The 24,703-nt window shown below is 37.1% G+C and overlaps 1 protein-coding gene across 1 annotated transcript in view; it reads left to right on the top strand.

The window, feature by feature from the left end:
• LOC111145441 (sterile alpha motif domain containing 8) overlaps positions 1-22,102 on the top strand; it is a 48,521-nt gene extending 26,419 nt beyond the window's left edge. The window contains exons 2-6 of the mRNA XM_022500332.1: positions 127-719; positions 11,119-11,214; positions 13,211-13,328; positions 19,257-19,407; positions 19,580-22,102. Coding sequence (XP_022356040.1) covers positions 142-719; positions 11,119-11,214; positions 13,211-13,328; positions 19,257-19,407; positions 19,580-19,884 — 1,248 coding nt within the window. The 5' untranslated portion in view covers positions 127-141 and the 3' untranslated portion in view covers positions 19,885-22,102. The remainder of the gene's footprint in view (positions 1-126; positions 720-11,118; positions 11,215-13,210; positions 13,329-19,256; positions 19,408-19,579) is intronic.
• Positions 22,103-24,703: the final 2,601 nt, after the last annotated feature.

The raw sequence follows: 24,703 nt of genomic DNA on the forward strand, positions 1-24,703 counted from the left end.
TCTCTTCTAGAAGTTAATAGAACAATGTAAATTGTTGTTTCTGGTATGTTTGCATGTTTTTGGTCTTAACGGAGTTGTTAGGACACACTGAAGATTTTGTTTTGTTTTCCTATTTTCCCTGGACAGGCAGTGGAGGAGGAAATGGCTGTTCCTAATCACCTTTGCATTCGTCGCTGGACAACCAAGCATGTAGCTGTTTGGCTGAAGGATGAAGGCTTTTTTGAATATGTGGACATTTTATGTAATAAGCATCGACTCGATGGAATCACATTATTAACATTGACTGAATACGATCTCCGGTCTCCTCCTCTGGAGATTAAAATCTTAGGGGACATTAAAAGGTTAATGCTTTCAGTCCGAAAATTGCAGAAAATACATATTGATGTTTTAGAAGAAATGGGATACAACAGTGACAGTCCCATGGGTTCCATGACACCTTTCATTAGTGCTCTTCAGAGCGCAGAGTGGCTCTGTAATGGGGAGCCTTCACATGACTGTGATGGACCCATCACTGATTTGAATTCTGATCAGTACCAATACATGAATGGTAAAAACAAACATTCTATTCGAAGATTGGACCCAGAGTACTGGAAGACCATATTGAGTTGTATATATGTTTTTATAGTATTTGGGTTTACATCTTTCATTATGGTTATAGTCCACGAGCGAGTGCCTGATATGCAGACCTACCCACCACTCCCAGATATCTTCTTAGACAGGTAAGTTTTAATTCTAGTTGCCAAGTTTGTAGAAAGTTGCTATAACACAGTAATAATAATGTATTTATGATCATTATGTTTTTTATTATTATTTTGGTTGATGCACACTTTGTTTGCTTTATCTGGTAATATATGCAGATATACTTTGAAATTACCTTTTTGTCCTGGAGTAAATTTAGACATTAAGCCTGTGTCAGTGGGAAAGGTCACTGCCTTTTTTTTTTTTTTTTTTTTTTTTTTTTTTTTTTTTTTTTTTTTTTTTTTTTTTTTTGTAGCTATATCATAGCTTGTTGGGCACTTGAGATTGTAAAAGGGTTTCGTGGAATGTTGTCTGTAATAAATGAAATTTGGTTACTTTTTTTTTTTTTTATGATGAACAGGGTTCAGCTTTTCCAAAAGTAGGGGGAGGACTCCTGTATTACCACATAAATTGGAATTATCACAAATAGTACAAACTGATTCATTGATAATATCTTATTTTTATGAAATGCTGAGTGCATAATAAAGAATATAGTATATGCATATGAAAAATAAGACAAACAAATTTCAAAACTGTTAGCTTTTATATTTGTGATTTTTTTAAAGCTTTTATAGTTTGTAGAGCTTTCTTGTTTGTTTTTATAAACTGTTTTACCCTTCTGAAAGTGCCTTGTAGTATATGTTTTTTTTTTAATGAAATGAATCAGTATATCCATATTACAATGTCAGAATGACATACATACCACATTTTGTTCCTCTCAAACCCTGACTAAAAATATAGTAAAGAGGTTTTTGTTTGTTTAAGTGGAAAGCCTACAAAGATAGGGCAGATAAGAGAGGAAAAAGCAGTCATACATTTTTGGAAGTTTGAAAATAGATGTTTGAGTGGCAACTAACAGATCTAAAATGACTTAATTCTAAAATGGCAGTTAGGAAAACAGAACCAACCCAGTCTGTGTTGCAGATTTCTCAAAGTTCTGGATATTGCAGGTAAAAGGGTGGTGCTAAATACGAAGAATCTAGTGAAACTGTTTAAGAAGCTGTTAGATCCCTATATCTCCTCCTCTATTCCGTACAGTTTTCCCAACTAAAAACAAAAGAACCTAAGGAAGTAAGGAAGAAAGCATGTGGATATCTGGGGAAAGGGTATTCTAGACAGAGGAAACAAGGTGCAAAAAAATTTTGAATTGGTAGTATCCTTAGCATGTTCAAGAAACAGCAAGTGAGAGATGGAGAGAACTGTTGGAGATGAAGTCTGAGAGGAGACAGGAATCTAGATTGTATAGTGACTTGTAGACTGTTTTATGGACTTTAGCTTTCATTCTGAATGAAAAGGGAAGCCATTAGAAAGTATTTAGGAGAAGAGTACAGTGATCTAACTTCCATTTTAAAAGGTACCTATAGGGGCGCCTGGGTGGCTCAGTCGTTAGGCGTCTGCCTTCAGCTCCGGTCATGATCCCAGGGTCCTGGGATCAAGCCCCGAATCGGGCTCCCTGCTCTGCAGGAAGCCTGCTTTTCCCTCTCCCACTCCCTCTGCTTGTGTTCCTTCTCCGCTGTGTATCTCTATGTTAAATAAATAAATAAAATCTTTAAAAAAAAATAAATAAAAGGTAACTATAGTTGTTGTTTTTGAGAATAGCCTGGGTGTGGGTGTGGGAAAGCAGGGATTAAATTAATTGAATTCATCTAGACAGAAATGAGGTGAATTGGATGAGAATAATAGTGGGAGAGATGGTGTGAAAGAGTCAAGTTCTATTCATATATTTAGAAAGCACCGTGACAAGATTTGCTGATGGATTTGTATGTAAAGTGTAAGAAAAAGAAAAAAGTCAAGGATTACACTTGAGATTTTTGACCTGAGCATCTGGGTTGGAGTTGCCCTTTACAGAAATGGGAAGACTATGGAAGAAACTGAGTTGGAGAGAAAAAATAAGGATTTGGTTTTGGACATGTCAAATTTGAGATGTCTTTTACACAAGATCAGATGTCACATAAGAGACAGAAAGATGAGCTGGAGTTCAGAGAGATACAGGCTGAAATTTGGAAGTTGCCATAATAGGTAAAGCCATGATGTGAGATAAAGTATTCTAGGGAATGAGTTTGGAAGAGGAAAGAAGATTATAGATGGAGCCCAAGAACAGTGTAATGGAAGTCTTAGAAGTAAGGCAAAACCAGCAAAGACAACTGAAAATGTTAGGGCAGAAAGAAAGTAGTATTCTAGAAGCAAACTTAAAAAAAAAAAAAAAAAGTAAGAGGGCAGGAATAATTAATAGTTAACTGTGTGAAGTTCTGCTGACGGATCAAGTAAAGTGGATAATTGATGACTGGATTTAGCAAAGTGTTGGTCATCTGTGACCTTTACGAGAGTCAGTAAGAACAAAAGCTAATTGTTAGGATTCAGAAGAGAATAGGAGACTTTCTGGAACTTAGCTAAAGATATATATCCACAAATATGAAACAGCATATGTACAAATTTATTCATGTGACATTATTTTTAGTAATTGTAAAGATTGGAAAATTAAATGCTTATCCATGGAAAACTGATTGAATATACTATATTCAGAGTCTATATAGCAGAGTACTATTTAATCAAACAAGAGTGAGGAAGATTTCTAAGAACTGATATGAACTGGTTTTAAGTGTGGGGCAAGGAAAGTATAAAATGAGTAAAACAGCTCTTGTTCCATAACCCATGGGAGTGCATAAAACCAATGAAAGCACGTCAAAAGAGTGTACAAGTCAGCTTGAAGGGGCTTGTACTGAGCAAACTGGGACAATTGGAACATCAAAAACATAATTATGGTAATGGATTCTAATATATTGAGTAAGAGAGTCTGTGAATCCATAGTGATAAAAAATGGTGGGGTGAGAGGGGATATTCTTCAAGAATAATATGAATAAACTTAGATGGCCTATTTTGCAATATCCAACCTATTAATTGATTCAGGCAAGTCATCAGTTGATGCTAAAATCATTAGGTGAAAGGTCAAGGATGTTCACATAATCTGAATATATCTCACATATTATTTAATTATAGGGAGAATAAGGTACCTTGATGATGGCATGATCTGACATGCATTGTTTTAATCAAAGAACAAATACAGCCTTGCTGTGGGACAGAGTGACTTTATGTGCATTGGATGTGATGTTCATCATCTATAATCTTGCCCCTCCCAAAATATAACCTGAATCTAATCATGAGGAAATTTTCAGACAAATCCAGAACATGGAATAGTTCTGAGGCTGAGGTTCTATATAGACTATATAACCAAGGCATAGTGGGAGAAAGGAGGAAGACTGGCCTGGAAGAAAAATGAGGATCTTATTTTTAAAGTTTACAGTTCAGTGGTTTTTAGTATATTTACAATTGTGCAACCATCACCACTAATTCCAGGACATTTTCATCACCCCAGAGGGAAATCCCTGTCCATTATCAGTCCCATTCCATTCCCTCCTCCCTCCATTCCCTGGCAACCACTAATCTATTTTCTGTATCTGTCGATTTGTCTGTTCTGGACATTTCATGTAACTGGAATTATAAAAGAAAAGGTGGCCTTTTCTTGTGATTGGCTTGTTTTTTTGTTTTGTTTTTTAAACTTTTTTTTTAAGATTTTATTTATTTATTTGACACGGAGAGATCACAAGTAGGCAGAGAGTCAGGCAGAGAGAGAAGAGAAAGCCAGCTCCCTGCCAAGCAGAGAGCCTGATGCGGGGCTTGATCCCAGTACCCTGAGATCATGACCTGAGCTGAAGGCAGAGGCTTAACCCACTGAGCCACCCAGGTGGCCCTGATTGGCTTCTTTGATTTAGCATAATGTCTTTAAGATTCATCCATACAGTAGTATGTATCAGTACTTCATTCCTCTTTATTACAGAATAATACTCCATTGTATAGATATACTACATTTGTTTATCTGTTCATCAGTTGATGAATGGTTGCCATTTTTTGGTTACTATGAATAATGTTGCTTATGAACATGTATGTACAAAATTTTATTTAGACCTATATGTGATTTTCAGTTTGCAATGGGGATTTGAAGCCAAATTTTGCCTTTTTGTAGTGCCTCCCACTACAAATCTTTATGCTCTTAAGCATGTAAGCTTTATTCTTAGGAGAATGGTAGCAGGTAGTGTCAGTGTTCTTCCTTATGTACTTTCAGATCTCTTTTTCATTTTCTTGCACACGGATACTCCCAACATCCAGCAAATGTGTCTCTGTTGAAGAGCTGCTTCTGAGCTCTTGAACACGTTTTATATGCTTGGAAAGAGAGGCAAACATGCTTAGGACTTTATATCCCACCAGCAACAGCCCTTAGCCAATGACTGATGAGATTGGGTATACATATTTTGTTTCTCTTCAATCTAATTGGAACAACTTTTAGGTCAGACCTATACTGTATTTCAAATTCCGCACAGGATTGAGCCATATTTAACCCTTGCTGTAGTTACTCCACAAGGCTTTGTTTAATGTCACCCTTGCCTTGCCTACTAGCCTTCCTGATCTCATTTCCTCACTACACTAAGGTTTCTCTTGGGAACACACTTCACTTTCACACTGATCTTTGTTTCAGAGTCTGCATCTAAAGCTTATGTCAACAATCCCAAGAACTTTAGCACATCGTAAATAGAAATTTAGAAGGAGAAAGGGATGCCTCTATAGGCAGGTCCACTTAACAACAGTGAGAGGGGTTAGTTGATAGCCATAATAATAACAAGGGAAGAACCAGAAGCACTATAAAAAGCAAACATAACTAAAGGAAAAACTAGTCTGGAGCTTAACCTTCGTTCCTCAGTAGTCCCTGAAGTCATTCCCATGTTCAGTGCAATAATCAGTGTTCACAATCATGACTAAATTACCAAAGAAAAGTTAAATTTTTATCCAGAAAAAAGAGGCATATCCATGTGTAATGCATTTTAGAAAACTTTGCATCAAAATAAATATGAGATATTGAATAAACATTTCCTTACAACACTTCATTAAAATGACAGTAAAAGGAGATAAGGGGGAACCCTACAATCCCATGAAGGCAAAAACAGTGATAATGCTGAAAGTTTGGAAAGTAGAACGCTGAGTCCCTATTGTAAAATTGGGAATGGAAACTAGCAGTGTCCAAGAGGTGAGTTTATTTGTATTTCAGAGCTCCAGAAAAACTCTCAAAACAGGTGGCACCAGGCATCTTTCATAACCACATACAGATAAATATGGGAGAATTGGTTGAAAAGCAACTTACAAAGCTTTTAGACCTCTATTCCAACAGAAGATAGGTGGAATATTCTCCAGACCAGTTAAGTGTGAGGGACTCTGGGATACCATGCCCAGATGGTGTTTTCAAGGTGGTTACTATAAATTTATATACTGATCACTGAGACTTCTAGCTCCCTTCCTTAAGTAGCCAGACTTCCTATCCCTACTCCCACCCGGAGCCAGTTCTCTAGGCAGAAAACAGATTTCTCTCCTTAGAAAACCTGCACAAGAGAAGAGGACTCTAGATATTGTGGTAGGGGAGATATCTCCATCTCCTCAACCAGACCTCTGTTCTATCACTCTGCAGTGAAACCCACAACATGACAAGCCCAGTCTGTGCATACAGAGCATCAAATTATTATTTTTTTAGTACTTCACGGTCAAGTATGAATGGTCAGTCAAGAATGATCAGACATTTAAGGAAAACAGAACAATGCAAACAGAAAAAAGCAAAGTAGGAAATACAAAATAGGGAACAGAAGAACACTTCAAAAAAAAATAAGCATGTTCTCACAGATAAGAAATGTTGCAATTTACGAGACAGTAACAGTAGGCTATAAAAAAAAAATTCAGAGGAGGGGTGCCTGGGTGGCTCAGTGGGTTAAGGCCTCTGCCTTCGGCTCAGGTCATGATCTCAGGGTCCTGGGATGGAGCCCCACATCGGGCTCTCTGCTCAGCAGGGAGCCTGCTTCCCTCTCTCTCTCTCTGCCTGCCTCTCTGCCTACTTGTGATCTCTCTCTCTCTGTCAAATAAATAAAATCTTTAAAAAAAAAATTTCAGAGGAAAGAAAAGCTTTTGGAAAATAAAAAATGAAAGTAGAAATTTAAAATCCAGCAGAGTAGTTGGAACACAGATTTGAAGAAATTGCCCAGTAGAACAAATGAAAAGTAGTAGAGAGGTCAGTCAGTGGAGCATGCGACTCCTGATCTTGGAGTTGTGGGTTTGAGGCCCCCCATTGGGCATAGAGATTACTTTAAAAAAAAAAAAAAAAGAGGAGAAAAGGTAAGATCATCCAGTTGACCCAATAGCAGGCAAAAACAGTAAACAAAAAACATAGAGAAAAAGGGAAGATACTATTTAGGATGTAAGGAAATTTCCCAAATTCAAAGGATGTGGCTTTCCAGATTGAAAGGGCCCAAGAAAAGGGCCCAAGAAATGGAGAATTTCAAAACACTGGATTTAGGCTGAAGATCCTAAAAGCTTCTTAAGAGACAGATCAAGTAACATACAAAGATTAGAAATCCAGATAGCATCAAACTTCTTTGCAAGAGTGGAAGCTAGAAAACGAGAGCAGTTATCTTTAACTTTCTAAGAGAAAATAAGCTCTAATGTAGAATTCTCTGTCCAGGCAAACTACCAGTTAATTATAAGGCTAGAACCAAGGAAATTTTTAAGTTTGTAAGTCCTTAAATATTGCAAACTTTCCAACCCCACATCTAACTAAAATTGCTAAAATGAAAAAAAAAATGTAAAATACCTGATGAGAATTTAGAGCACCTCCTACTCTTCATATATTGCTGGTAGGGATGCAGAATGACAGAACTGCTTTTTTTTTTTTTTTAAAGATTTTATGTATTTATTTATTTGTCAGAGAGAGAGAAAGCGCAAGCAGGCAGAGGCAGAGAGAGAAGCAGGCTCCCTGCTGAGCAAGGAACCCCACATAGGACTCGATCCCAGGATCCTGGGATCATGACCCGAGCTGAAGGCAGCGGCTTAACCGACTGAGCCACCCAGGTGTCCCGACAGAACTGCTTTTAAAACTGTTTGGCAGTTTCTTAAAAAGCTAAACATACCCTTAACATAGGACAAAACAGTCTCACTGCTAAGTGTTTGCCTAAGAGAAATGAAAACGTACGTTCATACAAAGATGTATAGTGGTCTTTATTCAAAGCCACCCAAAACGGGATATATCCAAATATCCATCAGATATCCAAAATATACATCCACCAGTGAATGGATAAAGAAATCATAGATAAAGAGTGGATAAAGACTTACACATGAAATAACATGGGTAAATCTGAAATATATTATGATAAGTGAAAATAGCCAGATACAAAAGGTATGTAGATAAATACTGTGTGATTCCATTTATATGCCATTCTGGGAAAGGTGAACCTATATAGGATAGAAATCAGTTGAGTGGTTGCCCCACAGCTAGAAATGAGAGAGGGGATTGATTATAAAGGGGCACAGGGGAGCTTTTTGGAGTGATGAAAATATTATATATCTTTATTGTGGTGGCGGTTATATGACTGAATATGTTTGTCAAAACTCATTGAACTGTATACCCAACAGAGATGATTCTCTTCTGGTTGTTAATTAAGCCTCAGTAAAATTAACATTAAAAAAAGCTAAGGGGGTGCCTGTGTGGCTCAGTCATTTGAGCATCCCGACTGCTGGCTTCTGCTTATGTCATGATCTCAGGGTTGTGAGGGAACACTGCATGAGGCTCTAAACTGGGTGCAGAGCCTCCTTAAGATTCTCTCTCTGGGGCGCCTGGGTGGCTCAGAGGGTTAAGCCTCTGCCTTCGGCTCAGGTCATGATCTCAGGGTCCTGGGATCGAGCCCCGCATGGGGCTCTCTGCTCAGCAGGGAGCTTGCTTCCTCCTCTCTCTCTGCCTGCCTCTCTGCCTACTTGTGATCTCTCTCTCTCTGTCAAATAAATAAATAAAATCTTAAAAAAAAAAAAATTCTCTCTCTGCCCACCCCTTAAAAACAACAACAACAACCAAGTTTATCCTTCGCCTGTGTTTCTTAGAAAATGACTGGAGGATACACATCATCAAGACTAAGGAGTAAATTGAAAAAGAGGAGAACATGGATTCAGGAGCCAAAGAATCTAATACAGAAAAGGTGAATTTCCAAGATGAAGGTCAAGTTTTATTTCAAAAAAGAGCCATACAGGAGGACTAGAAAATGCAACCATACTAAATTGGGGGGCGGGGAGGAGCTCTAGAAGAAATTTCCCCAAAAGAAAAAATTGAAATTGATAGAATAGTTTGAAGATGAATGGTGATAGGCATACAAGAAACAGAGCAAAAAAAAAAAAAAAAAGTTGTATTTTAGCTCTAGAGAGTTCTAAGGATTTCTGCTATAAGAAAAGGATTATTCGGGGCGCTTGGGTGGCTCAGTGGGTTAAGCCTCTGCCTTCGGCTCAGGTCATGATCCCAGGGTCCTGGGATCGAGCCCCACATAGGGCTCTCTGCTCGGCGGGGAGCCTGCTTCCTCCTCTCTCCTCTCTCTCTGCCTGCCTCTCTGCCTGCTTGTGATCTCTGTCAAATAAATAAGTAAAATCTTTTTTTTAATAAATAAATAAATAAATAAAAGGGATTATTCTCTACTGACTCAGCTGTAAATGATATTTACAAACTTATGTTAAGTAAAAGCCAAAAAAAAATTTTTTTTAAGATTTCTATTTATTTTATTTGACAGAGATCACAAGTAGGCAGAGGCAGGCAGAGAGAGGGGAAAGGAAGCAGGCTCCCTGCTGAGCAGAGAGCCCCATATGGGGCTCCATCCCAGGACCCTAGGATCACGACCTGAGCCGAAGGCAGAGGCTTTAACCCACTGAGCCACCTGGGTGCCCCGCAAAATTTATTTTTAAAAAAATTGTGGAACAATATCGAGAATAGGGAAGAGAAAATGGGAGTGGGTGGTAGGAGGGGGGCTAACTAAAATATACAATGCTAAATAAGACACGAGAGTGAAAGTGATTACCTCTGGGGAGTAAGAATTAGGTAGGGGGTGGGACAGAAAACTTAATTTCATCCTAAACATTGTAAAACTCTTTTACATACATATATACACACACACACACACGCACATATTTTTGGACATGCATGTATATGTATAGGTACAAATACGGTTTTTAAAATGTTCATTTTAAATGTTTATATAATTAAAAGTCACTTAAAGGAATCTTTCTTTTAAAGATGTATTTTTTGAGGGGGGAGGAGCAGAGGGAGAAAGAGAAAATCTCAAGCAAAGTCCATGTTAAGCACAGAGCCCGATACCATGACCGTGACCATGACCTGAGTTGAAACCAAGAGTCAGATGCTCAACTGACTGAGCCACCAAGGCACCTCAGGAATCTTTCTTTTATCTGAAAATGTCTGATATATATGAAATAACCCATTCCCCAGTAATGCCAGATAAATAAGGCCGTAATAGATTAAAAATACAGAGTCTTTTTTCTGAGGTAACAAATAAAAGGTAAGTCCCTGACTAAAGATGATTGACTCTCTTCACTTACTCTGAAAAAGGTTTGCAGTAGACTATTAATATCTTTCATTCAGATTTCATGTTTTCTTTTTAATAAATACCTTTATTTTCTTATAAAATGAACACATTATTGTACAAGAATTCTTAGTGGAAATGTACAAAGAATAAAAATAAGACAATAATCCTACCAGATGACCTGTTTGCACTAACTCATTTTCACATTTACCCTATTCCCTCCTGTGTTGTCTTTTTCTCCTCCTCCTCCTCCTCTTTTTATGTATGTATTTATTTATTAAGATTTTATTTCCAAGTAATCTCTATACCCAGTCTGGGGCTCAGATTTAAAACCCTGAGATCAAGAGTCACATGTTCCACTAACTGAGCCTGCCAGGTGCCCTCTCTCTTTTTAAATTTAGGAATGTGACATATACTTCACTAGTGAATAATCACGGGAGCTGTGGATTTGGTGAAGAAAGAGAAATCAATTGAAAAGAGAGAAGAAAACAGGGATATAAAACAAAGGAGGGCACAGAGAAATAAAGGAGTAAAACAAAACAAAAACTCTATTGCCTCTAAAACAAAACCAAATTTGTTAGAAGAAAAAAAAAGAGTCAAGTTCAAGCCCTGATTCTTCAGTTAGCACATCATGCATGAAGTGAAACTTTTCCCATTGATGTTGTGGACAATTCTGTATCCAGGTCTACCATGCTACAGAGAAGAAGAAAAGGGTTTTTAACCTCTTCACAGAGAACCATTAATTGGGAATCACAGACAGCAAAGAGGTTTTGGTAAATGGAATACTTCATGAAACAGGTTTTGCCCCCCAGTTTCTTTGAGTACCATCTCCTAAAAGAGATAAAGTTAATAGGAAGCAATTAGAAGAGTATCTTATTGCAAAGGGTGTCAATTACATACATACATTTCTTGTCCAAAATGTAATTTTTTTCTGTTCCAGTGTTCCTAGAATCCCATGGGCCTTTGCCATGACAGAAGTATGTGGCATGATTTTGTGCTATATTTGGCTCCTGGTTCTTCTTCTTCACAAACACAGGTACCTCTTATGCCATTAAAAGACAAAATATTTTGACTGTCTTGGATAAAGTTCATCAAACCTTGTTTCTCCCTTTGTAGTTTCCTTGTTAATTTCCTTTAGTCGTTACGAAAAATGCCTCGGGTTTGATCAACAAGAAAGTCACTGTGAGGTAATACCTACATATTTAGTAGTATTCTGAATATATTCTGCAGGCAAAGATCAGAGATGGTGATGTTCAGCCATGAGCCAACCGCTGATAGTCTAGCTGTAACTTTCTTTGAAAACAAATCAGAAGTGTTTTTGTGGAAGAATAGAAACTCCTCCAAGGACAGTCTTTGGTCATGGACAATGTTTGAATGAAAGAAATTCTCTGCTTGGAGGAGGCCTATTAGAAAAGAGATTATTTTGCATACCATGTACATCTAGTCAGTGTGGTTTGCTTAAGATGATACAGGAAATTGCTGAATAGGGAAAGGGCTTCTTTGGCACTTTCACTAAGAAATATAAAGGAGAGAATTTTTTTATTAAAATGAAGTGTAAGGGGAAGCTTCTTTTCTACTTTAATGCAGGGAAATTACTTGATTTAAGTAAAAAAATAAGGCATAATGAAAAAATTTTACAAACTATGTAGCTAATAGATCTGGTTTCCATTGTCTGTGGACACTGATGAAGAACAGGGACACTTTTTTGAATTTTTTATCCTCTCCTCCTCACCAGGAAGGATTTGAGGTAAACCAGTGATGGGCTTTAGGTCCTAAGCAGCAGTTATTTCATTGCTTTGACGGTGAAAAGAAAGGTTGATCATTGCTATTGTCAAACTGGTAGGCTGTCATTTGCTTCGTTTCCCATTTTCCAGCAATATTTTTTAACTGTGGATTGCTTAAAAACAGAGGTGGTTTAAAAACGTGTAATATCACTGCTGCTTTGTGGTTTAACTTTGGCTCACAAGACCCTATGAATTTGAATTTTCCACTCTTCAAAACAAGAAAGAATTTACCATACAGGAAATTTTGGTAGGTTTAGCAAAGCACAGCAGTGGCCAGTTAATTGCAAGTTTTGGTGTTTAATTTGTCAGAGAAAGTGTTTCTTTCCAATGTTTGGCCTTTGTACTGCTTTCATTAGAATCACCTCGCTTTTGTTAAAATGTGGTTTCCTAGGTTCCATCCCAAGTGTACACACTAAAATTTGACATCTCTTGTGTTCATTGCTTCCTTGAGGGTGAGAAGAGCATTTTGAAAACATGTAAATCATAGTCCCTGTGCTTAAGATTATTATAGTCTGTTTTGGTTTGGATATTTTAAAAAATAATATGACAGCACAAGTGATATCACAATGCAGTTCAAAATTTTTGCTAGGTATACTTAATATAAAACTTAGTATTTAAAAAACTTAGTATTTTTATACTTTAAGTTTTAAAAAGTTAGAGAATGTTTAAGATAGCTACTATCAGTAACCAATTTACAATTTTATTATTCAGCAAAAATTCCCTAAAATCCTGTTTAATTTTACCTCTCATAAAGTAAATAATTAATGAACAATATATGAATAACAGCATTAACTTTAAGCTAAGAGTCAGGGTAGGTACTAGTCCTTCTTTTCTTGGATAGTTCCTTTACTTTCTCTTAGCCATATCTTATCAATGAAATGATGCTCTTAGGTGAGCACTGTCTAACATGGCAGATACTAACCACAGGTGGCTACTTAAATTAATGAAAATGAAATGAAGTCAAAATTTACCTCCTTGGATGTATTAGTCACATTTCAAGTGCTCAAGAGCCACATGTAGATAATCTTATTGGGCAGTGCAGTTATAGAACAGTTCTGTCATTACAGAAAGTTCTATTGGACAGTGATATTTCAGATCTAAGATTTCTTTAAGATTTCTCTCTTCTTCAAAGAATCTAGTTCTGGTAGTTTTCCTGCCTGCTCTCCCTTTAAGTAAACACTTCATTCCTGGAGATTTTTGGTTTGCTTTCTTCTGATCTTTCTCGCTTTTTGGTCACTCTGTTCACAGGTCAATACTTCTCCGAAGGCTCTGTAGTCTGATGGGCACAGTATTCTTGCTTCGCTGCTTTACCATGTTTGTGACCTCCCTCTCCGTGCCAGGACAGCACCTGCAGTGTACTGGAAAGGTAGCCTGCTACCTTCTTTATCATTCTTTCTTATTCTTGGTGGGTTGACGGCACCATATTTGTAACAGGGCTAAAACTTTGCTTTTAGTGTTAAAATGCTTTTTAAGGGCGCATGCGTGGCTCATTTGGCTGTGTCCAACTCTTGATTTCAGCTCATGTTATGATCTCAGGGCTGTGAGTTTGAGCCCCCAGCATCAGCTTATGCTGGCCATGGAGCCTGCTTAAGATTGTCTCTCTCCCTCTCTCTCTGCCTGTCTCTCCTTTCTAAAGAATAAATAAATAGATAAAATGTTTAAAATGTCCTTTTTAGTATTTTTAATATCTGTAATAAACCTCTAGAAATACTTTGGTAGAAACCTTAAGCCAGAATCTACCTCCTTGTTACATATGTCCATTGATACTGGTTCTTTGCTGTGGAGCTATGGAAAACAAGTTTCTTTCAATTATCATTTTCCCTTTCCCACCATCTTGAGCATCTTTAGTTCCTCATATTGATGTGGAAATGTTCAGGTTCAGAGCAAAGAAAGAATTCTTGAGACATCTTCGCTGCAAAAAGGTGGTTTTATTAAAGCACAGGGACAGGACCCATGAGCAGAGAGATCTACACTGGGGTTGTCACAGGTGACTGATTGATTATAACTTTCAAATTGAGAAGGGCTTAGGGACTAGCATTAAGTCTCTAGGGAATTGTGGAAACAAGGTTTCCAGGGCCTTGAGGGGGCTAGCTATTGTTAGGACAAGGTCATTTATTACTGTCTAGTAAAACCTTAGTCATGACACCCTTCAGATGTATATCAGGGGTCCATTATCTTGGAGGATGGCTGCTGCCATATCTTGGGGGATAGAAATAAAGGAAGTTTCCAAAGGAATTTTTTTTTTTTTTTAATTTATTTGACAGACAGAGATCACAAGTAGGCAGAGAGGCAGGCAGAAAGAGAGAGCGGAGGAAGCAGGCTACCCACTAAGCAGAGAGCCCGATGCAGGGCTCTATCCCAGGACCCTGGGATCATGACCTAAGCCGAAGGCAGAGGCTTTAACCCACTGAGCCACCCAGGCGCCCCTCCGAAGGAATTTTTATATGTTAAAGGAGACTTATAGGATCTTGGAGGTCAGGATAATGTTAAGCTAAAATTGCCTTTTGCCCTTAGCAAAGTATTAACATCAAGGCCCCTGAGTTCCTAGAGGAGGGTCATTCTGCGTGGCTCAAGGACTTGTCAGTGGGCTGTAAGTTGTAAGGAAATTTAATTTTTTTCTTTTGCCTTTGTTCTCCATATAAATATAACATGACAGTGGTCCCTTTGATGTCCTTATCACTTCTTTTTAAAAAGTTTTCCATTTGACTATATTCCACTTAAAGTACATACTATTCTAAACTTCACTCTTTGCTGGGATATCCTAAATAATGGCCAACTTGTTGTTTTTGTTTTAAATTTTGTAGCTTGTTTTGGTATATTATAAACAATATCTTCTCTTCTGATTAAATTGAGAGAGGAGAGATTATGCAGATGGGAACAAAAAAAAATTTTTTTTAAACCTGAAAATTACCTGTACTTTACATACAGAATTGGCCTTCGTGACTCATTAAATTTGGACAAAAGAATTTATTATCCTATTTCTCTAAGCCTCCGTGCTTTAGTTATTTATTGCCAAATACTCAGATATCTGTGTTGGCACCTTTGTTGTTATTTTAATATTGTTTGTATATGTGTAAAACAAAATTACGTGTCAGCTCTTCTGTTACAATATACATAGCTGAAATGCCAACAAGGAAGATTAAGTGGCCAGAGGATCACTAACTAAAACTACAGCCCCGAGCGGAAGGGTGACAAAACTTTCTCCAGGTGTTAGGAGACTGACCAGTACGCAAAGGAGAAGGGTTAATATGACACTTAGGATTTATTGTGAAGACCGTGTTTTATTTTTCTGAAAATATATAAATTAAAAAGTAAAAACATCATTCCCTCTTCTTTCACCCATCCCATAAATAATCCTGTTAACAGTTGGGTATATAGCCACATAGACATTTTTTTTTTTTTTTTAAAGATTTTATTTGAGGGATTCCTGAGTGGCTCAGTTGGTTAAGCATCTGCTTTTGGCTCAGGTCATGATCCCAGGCTCCTAGGTGTGAGTCCCACATCAGGAAGCCTGTGTCTCCCTCTGCCTGCCACTCTGCCTGCTTGTGCTCTCTCTCACTCTCTCTCTGACAAATAAGTAAATAAAATCTTTAAAAAAAATTTTTTTATTTGAGAGAGAGAGCACAAGCAAGGAGGAGGGTCAGGGGAGAGGGAAAGGCAGTCTCCCGGCTGAGCAGGGAACCCAGTGCAGGTCTCGATCCCAGGACGCTGACCAAGATCATGATGTGAGTCAAAGGCAGCCACCCAACTGACTGAGCCACCCAGGCGCCCCCACATAGACTGTTTTTAAGCATACGCACACATTCATATAAGTTTATATAGTAGATACTTTTTAAATAAAAGATAAGATTATATTATAGACATTGTTCTTCGGTTTATATTTTATTTAATATTATGTTGTTTACTTTTTTCCTAAAGAAATACATATGGCTATATCTCATCTTTTTTTTTCTTAAGATTTTATTTATTTATTTGACAGAGATCACAAGTAGGCAGAGAGGCAGGCAGAGAGAGAGGCGGGGGGGGTGGGGGAAGCAGGCTTGCCGCTGAGCAGAGAGCCCGATGTGGGGCTCTATTCCAGGACCCTGGGATCATGACTGGATCCGAAGGCAGAGGCTTTAACCCACTGAGCCCCCCAGGCACCCCTATATTTCATTTTTTTAATAGCTGCAGTGTCCATTGTATGATTTACCAGTTTCCAAATTATGTACATTTATGTTTTTTCCAAATCTTACTATTTATAAATCATGCTATCATAAATGTTCTTGTGCATTTATGCATTTTCTGTTATTTAATCACCTACTTAAGATAAATTCCTGGAAGTAGAATTATCAAATCAAAGAATATGCACATTAAATACATACTGCACAGATGTCCAGCAGAAAAAGCAAATTTATCACTACTACCAATACTATATTCATGTCAGTTTTCCCACTCCTGTGCCAGCACTACTCAACTATCAATTATTGGAGTCATTGCCATTCTGATTCATGAAAGATGGTGATATGAGACTTTTACAGTTTTATGTTTTAAAGGTTATTATTTATTTCTTAGAGAGCATGAGCAGGGGGAGGGTCTGAGGGAGAGGGAGAGAGACAGAGAGAAAGAGAGAAAGAGAGAAGCAGACTACCAGCTGGGCAGGGAGCCCACCTCTGGGCTTGATCCCAGGACCCTGAGATCATGAGCTTAGGTGAAGGTCGACGCTTACGCCACTGAGCCACCCAGGTGCCCCTACAGTCTTAATGTTTTATATTTCTTATATAAATTTCTTATATATATAAATTTCTTATATATAAATTTCTTAATATTTGAATTTATTTCTGCACATGATGTGAAGTAGAGATAGAGTAGTTTTCCCCGGGTATAGTATGGTAATTGATTAGAAGATATTTTAAAGAATAAAAATATAAGCTTATTATACTGAAAAGAGAATTTTCTGTAGCAGAGGGATTTGTGGGTCAGCCACTAAAGAGAATGTTATATGTGCATTGGGCTATAATGCGTGCTACAAAAATAAATTAGATACCATTCCTCTACAGTATGGATAGCCCTCTTTCTGTCTCTGATGACTGTGTTTCATTATCAGTTAGTTATATATGGACATTTCTATTCAAATCTGCCCTAAATACTGTTAATTGTTTTTACATTATAATATAACCTACTTATTGACCTGTATCATTTGTAGCAGTTGTTAAAAATAGAAAGTTAAGGTGATAGTAACTAGCAATCAAGTCCCTTACAGTAAACGCCATAGGGCATTTTGATTGAAATAAAGTAATTGCTTGAAATCTCATTCCCAGAAGTAGGAGGTTTAGGGACAAAACCAAGAACCTACCTGTTTTTCAAATGTAACAATAAACCCACCTTAAGGAAAGAAAATACAGAATATATAGGACATTTAAAATTGGAAGGGATAAGGAGACTGGGTATCTGAGCAATGATTGTTTTCTTTTGACTGGCATCACTTGCTTCCTGCCCTTGTCTGAGAGATATTTTCCTAGCAGTCTCTGTTCTTCACTGCCTGATTTTTTATTTTCACAAGATTACCATATCCAGCCCTATTCTCATTAGAGGTCTTAGAAGAACCAAACTATGTGTATTTTAGTAACCTCTCTTTTCTTTTCTCTAATAATAAATCCCTTTTCCTGTCCTGCCCTTCATCAATAAGGCAGAAAGGGAAAGCTAGGTAGTACATAATCAGCAAGTGAGATTTCTAACGAAATTGTGTTATGAGGTTGTTTCTGTTGTTAATTAGCCATAGTAGAATCTTCAAAACGTAGGCCTTTAGGGGCGCCTGGGTGGCTCAATGAGTTAAAGCCTCTGCCTTTGGCTCGGGTCATGACCCTAGGGTCCTGGGTCCTGGGATCGAGCCCCACATCAGGCTCTCTGCTCAGCAGGGAGCCTGCTTCCTCCTTTCTCTCTCTCTGCCTGCTTGTGATCTGTGTAAATAAAATCTTAAAAAATAAATAAATAAATAAGATAAAACATAGGCCTTTTTTTTTGTTTGGTTGTTTGTTTTGTTTTGTAAGGTTATTTTCTTTAAAGCTCTAATTGACTTTATTGAATGATTCATGAATTGGGTAGCACCCCATCTAGGAAGTAGAGAGGCCCTCTAAGACATAGGACTTCAGAATTGGACTTCCTGGATTCACATCTTGGTTATGTTACTTACCAGCTGTGTGACCTCTCAAAACCAGTTTCCTCAGCTGCATAATTGAATCACTTCATAGGATTGTTGTGGAAATTAAATACAGTAATACATAAAGCACTTAGCAGCATGTCTTTCACATAGTAAATGCATGTAAAATTTTAGGAATTCTTTGTACTGTTACTATGTGTTAAACGCTTGCTTTTTTTTTTTTTTTTTTGAAAGAAGGACTATTACTCAAACTCTTCCTCCAAATGGATGGCTTTTTTTAAGCTTATATATGGGAGTTGGCATTGGGTTTGGCTGTTAATAGGAAATTCAAGATGGCATGGTTTAATAAATAGTGGTTTATTCTGCCTCATAAGAGAAATCTGAAATTAGGTCATATGTACCCATATGGACTTACCAAAACCCCATGATTCTTCTGTCTTTATCCTCTCCTATCCTAACATTTCTGTATGGAGTTCTCAAAAACCCATGATTCTTCTTTGTACTTTCCTGTCCTCACACTTGGCTTGCATCCTCAAGGCCACTTAGTAGTCCAAGATGGCTGCTAGAGCTTCAACTATCATGTCTGAGTTGTAGGCGCAAAGAAGGAAAGGTGAAAAAGACTTCCTCTTAGTTGTTGTCTCTTTCCTTTTTAAGTAGCCTTCCCATAACTCTTTTACACTTTCATTTACATCTTATTGTATAGAGCTTAGTCACAAAACCACACCTGCAAGGGAGGCTAGGAAATGCAGTGTTTTGGTTGAGTTCATCGCTGTGCAAATAAAGTAGACATTCTGTTACCAGTGAAGAAGGGAGGAATAGATACTGTCATAGCCTCTTTCTTACTGGCAAGAACAACCAGCAAATACTACTGCATTATTGGATGAAAAACTTGAAAATATTTTGTGTAATAGTGACCTTTTCATTGTAAAGGAACTCTTAGAGAAATTTAAATTACATAGATTTCGTGTAATTACCAGAATATTTCTGACCACACTTTCTTGATGTCTGGAATGAATTAATTAGACTGGGAGTCTGGTTGCATTTGTTCAGATCTTATTTCTAAGTCATTCAGCATTTGAATTTCAATGTGAGGGATGTTTGGAAGCCCCTACCTCTCTAGGCATTAGAAGCACTAATTTGTAGCTTTCTTTATAGATATATGGCAGTGTATGGGAAAAACTACACCGGGCCTTTGCCATTTGGAGTGGCTTTGGTATGACCCTAACAGGTGTTCACACTTGTGGAGATTACATGTTCAGTGGCCACACAGTCGTCCTAACTATGCTGAATTTCTTCGTCACTGAATGTAAGTATCTCTTTAGTGCTTCCATGCATTAGATGACTGGCTACAGAGTAGGCTGTGGGAAGGGTGTAAAGTTCTATGAAGAATGAAAGTAGCAGACTGACTTAAGAAACATGTGACTTAGAAGCATTGGAAAGAATGTGGTTTTAAAATGATCTTTCTGTCCTTTTCCCAGATACACCAAGAAGCTGGAATTTCCTACATACTTTATCCTGGGTTCTCAACCTCTTTGGAATCTTCTTCATTTTGGCTGCTCATGAACATTATTCCATTGATGTGTTTATTGCCTTTTATATCACGACAAGACTCTTTTTGTACTACCATACTCTAGCCAATACCAGAGCATATCAGCAGAGTAGGAGAGCAAGAATTTGGTTTCCTATGTTTTCTTTTTTTGAATGCAATGTGAATGGTACAGTACCTAATGAATATTGTTGGCCATTTTCAAAACCAGCAATAATGAAAAGATTGATTGGCTAAAGTCTATCTTTGTAATGGGTTCATGGTTAAATATGCAGTAGTTGTTGAAAGTGAGTAACGTTTGCTTTCTCCCCCTAAGCTGTTCCCGGATGCCTTGCATTTTGGCTTATATGTTGACAAAGTGAAGTTCCATGTTCTGAGCAAGGCTATGATTGTAGAAATCAAGAAAGAGCAATCAAGAGTCCTTACATATCCGTGTGAGTAGGAAGCTTAAGTAGATGTTTCTGACCCTTCTCTTTGGGCAGACTTAATGTTGTAATTGAAGTCAGGCTGTTACCCTCACCTGTTGAGAACTTGCTTATTGAATTTAAGTAATTTGGTGATTGAATGTGTTTTTTTTTATTTTCTAACTTCATTAGGACTCTAGTCAAGAAATAATTTTTTTGGGGTCCTTATTATCTTCAAAGGAAAAACCTCTACCAAATGAGCAGTACTTGTTCTTTGAACTAATCTCTGTCTTTTTAAAAAATGCAACTCTAGAAAGTGATCTGTGTCACTAACAAATAATTTCTGCCTTCTGAACCATCTTTAAGAAAAGTATACTGAACATACCAGGATGCCTGAAACAACACAAGAATGGAAGGGGCCATACATGAGGTGACAAAAGTACAAATATAGTACTGGCATTTTTCACCAAAGATGCAACAAAAGATGCAGTTCCTCTTTTGTTCTGAGGGTTCAGTATGACTGTCATTAAGTGTTTATGAGGGAAAAATGACTGCATCCATAAAAATGAAATGGGCTTAACTTTAGTGAGATAGGTACCTGGAACAACTTTGTGCTATAGTTGTTATTTAGACATATGACAGCCCAATTTTATGCCTTTAAATTATGTTATTTAATGAGCAAAATAGTGGAGTGTGTTACCAAATGTTAGATAAAGTTCTTATGTCCATAAGTAGGGAGGTATGCATGCAAAGAATATTTTTTCTGTTTTTGAAAAGAAATTTATAACGGTTGCAGGCATAATACAACTTTTTGAAGTTTGTCATTCTTGGCCTTCAGAAGTAAACAGTCTCAGATATATTCGGATGTGGAAAAAAGGTTTTGTTGTTTTTCTTTTTTAAATACAGTTGTGTACATACATTCTTTCTACTTAGTCTTAACTTGGCAGTCAGGAAGTGATATAGTTAGTTGCCGTTTACAACACTAGAAATTTAGTACCTTAAGTAATTTGACCTTTGCGGTAACATTTGTCACTTTACTTTTAATGATTCTGGTTAGTAGTTATGACAGTAGAATGGTTATGGAATTGGCTTTTGAGCCCCAACTGATTGAGCTTAGCTACTTGGAATATTAATTGCGTAGTTTTTACATTCCATTTTAAAGCAAGGAGTTAGAAAAAGTGCTGGCATATTGAGGTCTAAAATTAGGCCACTTAGCAGAGACCCACTCCTAATGTGGGTGAAATATTTTATTTTTGCACTTTAAGTCATATTCCCACCCCTGTATAAGCTACAGAGGAGCCTGAATGGATTGGGCAGGAGAAGAATATTATGCAAACAAATTCCAGCCAGTGCTGAATGACCTCAATTTGAGTCTACTCTGAATATTATTTTTTTTCTCACCTGAGAAATGGCACAAGGCAATTCAAGTTTTATTATGCTTGTAAATCTCAAACTTCAGAATCTTATAATATCTTAAATTATTGATTCTAATACATGCCTGGGACAAAAATGTCAAGATTTCATCTAAGGAAACTGCATGATCATGAAGGGTGAGGGATGTTCCTATACTACTTAAAGTACTTTGACCCTTGAGGTCAAAGCCGTGTAACTGCCATTCTTTCCAAGTGACAGAGCAAGACCATATTTAGCTAGGGAGGATCGAGTATTGGCTTTTGGAAAAATGTTCGAAAAAAATCTGTGGCAACATTAAGTCAGGAATGTTAGATAGCTACTTAATGGTAAACTTCCTAACATCAGTCTTCTTTCCTTCATATGGATTCTATTCTAGAACAAAATAGAAAAAAAATTGCAAGTAACTTTGCAGAGCTGTTGACATCGAGAGTGCCTAACAGCAGACTGCAATGAGGATTGTAAAATAAGCTTTCAGCCTCGCATTTATCATATCTGATTTGAGGAAAAGGTAAGCTAGATTTATAATTTATTGTTATAACTAATACAAGGCAGTGTTTACATAAATTCATCATCTCCAAGTCTCTTGGAAAGTATTGATACAAAATTCTTTTCCATTTCTTTTTTTAATATGAAACCTGTATTTTAGTTGTTTTTTTTTTGTTTGTTTTGTCCAGAAATTTCCAGATTTTGTCTTTATATTTTTTTTTTTTCTTGTTAAAATGTAAACCATTGGAAGGGTGGTATTTATATTCACATTTTGGGGACGAATGGGCCTCGGTAGAGGAGCTACATACGTATTTTTTTATCCTTTCTACAGTTGAAGACTTAGGAGAGGCTTATATTCTTAAATACTGAGACCTTAGTATAGAAGGAACCAAGAAGGTTTTTGGTTTGGGGATACAAGTTACATTGAAAGTCCTTGATGACTTTCTCTATAATTCTGGTGGCAGTGTAGCCTTTTTTTTTCTTTTCTTTTCCTTTCTTTTTCTTTCCTTTCTTTCTTTCTTTCTTTTTTTTTTTTTTTTTTTAATGTCTATGCAGGGCATTGTTACTGAAAGGTATTGAAGTTCATAGGGAGTAAGGTTTTGAAGACGGCAAGTAAGCTATTATAACTGAATAATTTGGGAGAAACTTTTTGGCTATGCTGCAGAATTTTCAAATGGCTATCCTCTCCATCGCTCTCAGTGGCCAGAATTGCTAGAGTAAAAATACAACTTCCACATGCTGGGTCTGTTTTTTAGTTGTTATTGTTTTTTTTTAATCAGAAAGCAGTGAGAGTAGCCTTAGAACCAGTCAGCTAAAGAAATGTGGGCTGTTCACGAGAAAGAATCCATTGACTGAAGACCTGCTGGTTTTATAACTCTGACACCGCAAGTGGTGTTCTTTCTTGCCCTGTACTTGCTGAAGTATTGTTACTTAGAATTCCAAAAATCTTATAATTTACCAACAGAGAACAGAGAAGCCAAACCCTTTTATAGTTCCTATGAAACAGTCTGTTTTAGAGACATCTGTTTGGAAAGTGTTATTTATATATTCAAAGTCATATTCGTAACACTAACTTGCTTGGAGTGTATTCCGCAAAAGGCAATTTCATCATGAGTTTTATAGTAAACATTTTTTAAACATTCTTGGTCCAAAATGCTTGAGAACGTTAACCATATTCTTGTTTTAAACTCTGTGATCTAATAAACTTAATTCTTTGATAGTCTTTTTGTAGACTTAAGTTATCCCTTACTAAGAGTAACTAGCAGTAATAGTCATGTGTCAGTTCTTTAAGGTATTCAGGCATTTGAGACAAGAAAGTTCTCTTTTAGAATAGTCCAATAGCTTTCTTAAACAGTGTTGGTTTCTTTTAGATAGTTTCAAAGCCAACAAAGCATGTCAGTTTCAATGCCTCTTCACTTGGCAGTTAAGATGGTTTGCATTTGTAGAAAGTGCAGCCTGAATTACCCCTACACCTCTATAGAGACTTGTTAGTAACATCAAAAGTCGGGCTGCTTCAGGTGACCAGTGAGAAAGGAAAGAGGTTGAGGGTTTTTCCCTCTTTGTGTTTGAGTGGTTCTGAATGACTGAAATCACTGTGAAAGTAGGTTTTAGTCTCCCCTTTCACCTACTGCTTGCACCCAGTGAATGCCACCAATTTCAGGTAACTAAAATGTGGCCTATTACTTTACATCAAGTTCAATAAAAGTATCTATGAAATCTGTAAACCATAATTCAGCGACCAGTAAGGTTGGTTTTAGAATATGTTCTACTCTAAATTAGCCAAGAGACTTTTTATTCAGTGTATTCCATATTTAAGCATAAGGAAGATTTGTGCCTGATACAAAGGGAGAGGGAATACTCTGATAATCTCATTATTATTTCAGGTCTGTTTCAATATGAACTACTGAGTTGTCTGAATGGTAGCCAGGCCATGTTATTAATGTCATCTTAAGAATGCTTAATTTTAATAATTTTTTATTCAGAGAATCTATGGATTATTAGGACAATTGAAGTATTTCTGATATGGAACAAAGGAAGTGGAAACTGGTACTTAGTGGGGGAAGCAAAATTAGCTTGGACTAAAGTGGGCATGTTTTGTTTTAAGAACTCTACCTAAATGTAACTCTGTCCACAGAGAAACTAGTATTACTTGAAGATGTGAATGTTCCTGTGGTAGCCATACCTTGAAGCACAGTGTTGTATATAAGTAAATATCTTGATTCTAAATTAAATCCAGATTTAACTAATAAATTATTTTATATCTTTGTTGTATTAAAATGTTTAAAAACACTAAAAATAAAACATTTGAAAGTTGAATTGCAGTCTCTTATTTGAATGTCTTTGCATTACTAATGCAGCTTGTCTTTTTTTTTTTACAGTAAATTTTTATTTTTGCAAATGATTGGGCCCAGCAACTTTAAATTTCAATATCGTATCTAGTTCCTGGCTCTTACTAATGCTTACTTAGTTGTCTCTCTTTTTTTTTTTTTTAAGAGTTTATTTATTTATTTGACAGAGAGAGATCACAAGTAGGCAGAGAGGCAGGCAGAGAGAGAGGGAAGCAGGCTCCTCGCAGAGCAGAGAGCCTGATGCAGGGCTCGATCCCAGGACCCTGAGATCATGACCTGAGCCGAAGGCAGAGGCTTTAACCCACTGAGCCACCCAGGCGCCCCTCTTAGTTGTCTCTTAAATAAGCCATTTGCCCTTTCTCCTTTCTTTTGTGTAAACTAGGAAAGAAAAGTAATCTTCCTGGG

Source organism: Enhydra lutris, unplaced genomic scaffold, assembly GCF_002288905.1.
Source record: "Enhydra lutris kenyoni isolate GAN:26980312 unplaced genomic scaffold, ASM228890v2 scaffoldscaffold12, whole genome shotgun sequence".
NCBI lineage: Eukaryota > Metazoa > Chordata > Mammalia > Carnivora > Mustelidae > Enhydra > Enhydra lutris.